At 38.3% G+C, this 6,000-nt stretch overlaps 1 protein-coding gene across 2 annotated transcripts in view; it reads right to left on the bottom strand.

Annotated features, from left to right (window-relative positions):
* Positions 1 to 6,000, bottom strand: part of Gapvd1 (GTPase activating protein and VPS9 domains 1) — a 494,617-nt gene that overhangs the window by 85,442 nt on the left and 403,175 nt on the right. For both annotated transcript variants that reach the window (XM_068389833.1, XM_068389834.1), the window contains one exon: positions 1,043 to 1,254. In XM_068389833.1, the coding sequence (XP_068245934.1) occupies positions 1,043 to 1,254 (212 nt within the window). The remainder of the gene's footprint in view (positions 1 to 1,042; positions 1,255 to 6,000) is intronic.

Here is a 6,000-nt window from a genome sequence, read left to right as displayed (position 1 = left end):
CAAGGTGAACGGCCAGGATAAGCGAGAAAGCGGCGAGATGTTATCTACGCCGCGACCAGGAGCTTACTAGGTATAAAGCATGGCCACACGCGTGACCTGGGTCGCTCCTGGGCGTGTATCCCTACGCCCTGGAACGCCCTTGAGAGGCAGCGGAGAGGGGGGCAACTACGTAAAATTCTTGGTCGGTGATTGAGAGATCCCAGGATTCTCCTATGAAAGTAGTTCGAGGTAAGTACTCGGTGTTGGAACAAATATAAATATAAATATAAATATAAATATAAATATATATATATATATATATATATATATATATATATATATATATATATATATATATATATATATATATAAATATATATATATATATATATATATATATATATATATATATATATATATATATATATATATATATATATATTATCTATATAAATAATAATGATATTAATATCATTATTATTATTACTATTGCAGTATTATTATTATAATTACTATTGTTATTATTATTATTATTATTATTATTATTATGCTTACTATAATAATAATAATAATAATAATAATAATAATAATAATAGTAAAAATAATATTATTACATATATATATATATATATATATATATATATATATATATATATATATATATATATATATATATATATATATATATATATATATATATATATATATATATATATATATAGGGCTGCAGCTATTTTGTAATAAATTATACTACCATTTACAAATCATTCCAATAAATCTACCACATTCAATATTTGCAAACATTTTCAAGGAATTATAAATTCAAGTAACAGAAATTAGAATTGGTAGTTTTGTCTAAAGGCCACTACAGCCAATAACAGGGTTTATATGAAGCATCATCTTTATGAAGTGTTCAAAATTACTTTGATGATCTGTAATTCATTAGACTACCAAATTAATAACAATGAAATTTATGAATTAAAAGAATGAGTAAGTGAGTTTTCCCGATATCATGTTAATAAATACTGATCCATAAGCTAACAAATGAAATTCAAATACTTACTTATCCACATGGGATCACGCTCCAATTCAGAATAAAGTTGACCCAAAAGGTTCTCCACTAACTGGACTTTTTCATCTGGATCTGTGATCAACGCAAACTTATGAGTGAATTGACTTATTATTTCTTCTCTTCTTTCCAAAAACATCCGTAAACATACTCCGACTATGGATGATAATATAACTTCTGTATCTGCATTTATTCGTGCTAATAGTCTGAAAATATATAAAAATAATTACTATGCACAGAGCAGAAAAATCCATTCAATAATGTCCAAACTTATGAACTAGATAAAAAAAAATGAATCCCCAAACCATAAATAATCACATGATTTTAAGATAGATATTTTTTCCAACACAAACCTATCTGTGCATTGTGTGGATCCCAAAAATTTTGCATTAAGATAGACAAACATTGACCTACTAACAACCAGAGACCAAGGAATAGAGGAATCAGAAGAGAGAATCTTTAGGTAGAAATATAGTCATACCTTAGTACACAACTGTATGGAATATGTCATATTTGGTCTTTGTCGTGTTTTGACAAGGAAAATATCTTGGAATACGACATGCTTTCTACTCTCAACATACACAAATTACTTTCACAATTTACATAAAGCACCAATCCTCAGTCACAACCCTTGCTACAACTCTGGTTTTAATTTTTTGTGACTTTAACATGAAGTTTTTTCCTTCATACAAAATGGGGACAAGGAGGATACTGAAAAAAATCCAAGCTGCAAAATGTATTCACAAGATAAAAAAAAAAAAGAGATCATAAAAAAGTAAGAAATCAATGCATGTCACTGATCTTACAGAGGTTTACCATATGCCAAAAACTACAATTATGATGATTGAGAAAAAAAAAACCCATCAAATCAGCAAATATTGGAAATGGGGAAATTTATATAAAAAAATTATTGCCAACATAAGAGCAGGTGTAAAATTTTCTATTCATATGCATAAACGAAAAACAGCTGGCGACAGTGTTTCAGTGGATATAATTTTCAAGAAGGCAAAAGTTTTGCATGTTGATATTCAAAAAGAAATGCCAGGAACAAGTGAAGATCTTAGTGAAGTGTTTAAAGCAAATCATGACTGCTTTGGACATATATACTATTGTGAGACATGGAGAGCAGTCAGTATAAAAAAAATGTTGAAAAGGCATCTGCACAAAAAAAAGATGTTGCAAAGTAATCTATAAAAAAAGATGCTGCAAAAGAATCTGTTATAAGTTTTTTCCCCAACAGATTTTTAATAATGATGAAACAGGCCTGTTTTAGAAGGAAATGCCAAAACTGGACCAATATCACACATGAGGAGAGGGCATTGCCAGGACAGAAGGCAATGGAGGACAGGCTAACTTTCTAGTTGTGTAGCAATGCAAGTGATGATTTTAAACTCAGCCTCTACTAGTTCTATTAAGAGTCCAAATGAATATGACATCATTTGGTATTAAGATAGGCTTATAAAGCTCCCTATAAGCTTCAGGCACCACATAACCAACTCCTTTATACTAAACTGATTTTGAGCAATGTGAAAAATCTATTTTTGGGGGAGAGGGCCATGTCGTCCTGATGGAAGGGTTCTTTTAGGTAGCTTTCCAAGGGATATTTGCTACAGTGATACTCCCAGAGAATTAAACTGAAGGTCTCCAGGATTCTAACTCCTGGCGCGAGTATCCAGTAAATGATATCGCATAATATCAGGGGCGTATACTAGATACGACACATAGCAATCTTCACCCCGAATAGATTTAACACTTTGATGAAAGGGGGAAGAGTGGTGAAGGAAGGTACCCGGTGGACCACCTTCCCCATTACTACTACGACTCCATTCCTTTTCTTGTCGTTAAGCAGAAATGGCCGCAGATAAAGTAATTTTGGGAGGAGTCAGCAAAGGGAGGGTCCATCAGGACGATATGGCACTCTCACCGAAAAATACATTTTTTCACTTTTCTCAAAATCCGTCTTTTGGGCTCAAGCCATGTCGTCCTGATGGAAGCATACTAGAGAATGACCTTGAAATTACTATAGCTGTGGGTGTGTGTATGTGCCTTCTACCTTGAATGGATTTCCTTATCTGGTCTGCTAGACCTGTATGTGAAATTCCAGTTAACTGTCATTTCCACTAAACCTGGAACTGGTTTAGTGCTTCCTGCCCCCTGCAGGGAAAGTGTCGAGATTGACAATAAGGATCCAAGTTGGGCCCTTCTAGGCCTTCTAGGGTTTAATAAAAACTCTAGCATGTTTTATTTGCCTGCAACTGAGATAACAGCAATAAGACGCAAATATGTTTAGTATTTTTACTTTGCAACTAGATTATCAAATGTACTGTAATTACAAAAGGGTATAAATCTGATCCAGCATTTGAAAACACATCAGGGTCCATATTTTCTCTTGTAGAAAAAATATGTAATTTCATTATCGGAATAATGCCACTCAATGGAGATGTGAAACCAAATCTGTCTGACTTGTACAGATTTTGGGAATGCATAAACACTGTGACGCAAACGTTCACTCGGCACTGGTGTTATTGGTCAGATATGCACCTATATGGAACAGTGTGTTAATCATCGTTGTGATTTGCACTCGAGGGTAAGTGTACCCATGCACCCGATGCACTGCTAAGTCCCAAAGCAGTTCACTGTTCATCGCAGCGCTAGACGACGGGTTTTATAACACTACCCGCTGCGACCACAAAACGTTTTATTTCATGTACTTGCTTCGCATAGTGTTCGTAAAAGACCCTGGATAATCTTCACCCAGTGTAGGATCGGAGTCTTCCAAAGTCCATACGTTGAAAGAAGTTCAACGAAGAAGCAACTTTCCTTGGGTTGTGACCTGCGGGTGTACTGTCAGGATCCGCTCTGCGAATAAAGTAGGTGAGCTTTGCTCTCAGTTGTCTTAGGGATAGGTTTGATCCTGAGGCTTCGCCTCTGAAGAGCTGTCCTCCCTTGAAGTCTGAAGTTCTTCGAAGATAGACCTTAAGACACTACTGGGCACAGAGAGGTATCTTCCTTCAGTGGGCAGATTCTCTAAGGACCCTACCCCTTGGTGGGTAGCTTATTCTTGGCAAGAAAGGCAGGATCAGGAAAGAGGTTCAGTTCTCCTGTGTCTAGGAACTGAATATGGCCTTCATTTCTAGATAAGGCCACTATTTTACTAACTCTAGCCCCTAAGGCTATGGCAAACAGAAAAATTACTTTCTGTGTTAGATCCTTTAGAGTACAATTCTCATTTAGGTTCAAAGCAGAGTGCAAGACTTTGTCCAAAGACCACGTGATGGGCTTTGGTGAGGCTGCTGGCTTGAATCTACTGCATGCTTTTGGGATCTTATTAAAGATTTCACTAGAGAGGTCCACTCCAAAAGCGTACAGAAGTGGTCTAGCCAGGCCCGACTTACACGAGGTAATCATAGTAGAAGCCAGGCCTTGTTCGTGTAGGAATATGAAGAAAGCTAGACAGAAATCTATCGATATTTCTGTCGGTTCCCTTGATTTCACAAAGGAAACCCATCTCTTCCATGACGATTCATATTGTCCCCTAGTCGAACTTGACTTATACTCTTCGATGAAGTCAACTTTATCCTTAGAGATTCTAAACCTTTTGTTCGCCGCTAGGGCAAGAAAATCGTGAGATGTAGGTTGTTGGTTCTCGAGGATGAAGTGTAGACAGTCGACTTCTGGACCAGTTGGGATAATGCTGGGTCTGGCAGAGGGAACAGTTTCAGTTTCAGTTCTACAACTAGAGGGAACCAATTGCTTTTGGGCCATTTGGGGGCCACTACTGCTGCTGTCCTTCTGAAGGATCTTAGCTTGTCGAGGACTCTAAGCAGGAGAATGGTTGGTGGAAACAGGTAAATGTGATTCCACCTGTTCCGGTCGAGGGACATGGTGTCCATCGCCTCAGCTTGAGGGTCCATCTAAGGGGCTACATAATGAGGTAGTTTCTTCTTGTCGCTCGTTGCGAAGAGGTCAGTCTACAGTTCCGGGACTTTTTCCGAGGTGAAGGAGAATGGGTCTGCGTCTAGGGACCATTCTGTCTCTATGGGCTTTTGCCTGTATAGAGCGTCTACCGTCACATTGCGGAACCCTTGTAGGTGAACTGCTGATAGGTGCCATCCCTTCTTACTTGTCAGGTGGAAGGTGACTAATATCACATGGTTGATGTGAGATGATCTTGATCCTTGTCGATTTAGACATTTTACTGTCACTTCGTTGTTCAAGGCCAATCTGATGTGGATTGTTCTGTGAGGGGATAAGTCTTTTCAACGTCAGGAAAACTGCCAGAGCTTCCAAAACGTTGATATGAAAAGTTTTGAACTGGTGCGAGCAATTCCCTTGCACTTTTCTCTCGTGAGAATGGCCTCCCTATCCTTTCGAGGAAGCGTCCATGCGTACCTTCATTAATGGTTGTGGTGGTTGCAGGGGAATTGTTCGTGCTAGGCTCTTGGCTGATGACCACGGCCTTAACTGCGTGCGCAACAGGGTTGGGGTTAACCTTGGTTTATCTCTTCGAGCGTTTGATGCGTATCTTCTCCAGACTCCTGACGCATCTTTTAGACGTGCTTTTAGCATTGGGTCTGTCACTGACTCAAACTGGAGAGAGTCCAATACTCTTTCCTGCTGGCGTCTTGAAATCCTCTTGTGACGGATTAGTCTTTTGACAGATCCCTCTATTTCTCTCCTCTTCTTGGATGGAATGGAGAGGTGGTGTGACTTTAAGTCCCATTGGAACTTCTGAGCTGGAGGAAGGTGAGACTTCTTGCGATTGATATTGAAGCCCATGTTCCAGGAACTGGATCACCTTGTTGGCTGCATGCAGACAAGTAGTCTTGGATGCTGCTCATACCAGTCAATCGTCTAGATATGTTAGTACTTGAACTCCTTCGGATTGTAGCTGCTGGACGATTGTGTCTGCCGGCTTCGTGAATATCCTTGGGGCTGTATTCAGTCCGAAG

The sequence above is a fragment of the Palaemon carinicauda genome, chromosome 16 (genome assembly GCF_036898095.1).
Source record: "Palaemon carinicauda isolate YSFRI2023 chromosome 16, ASM3689809v2, whole genome shotgun sequence".
Taxonomy (NCBI): Eukaryota; Metazoa; Arthropoda; class Malacostraca; order Decapoda; family Palaemonidae; genus Palaemon; species Palaemon carinicauda.
This window is presented reverse-complemented; position numbering and strand designations above follow the sequence as displayed.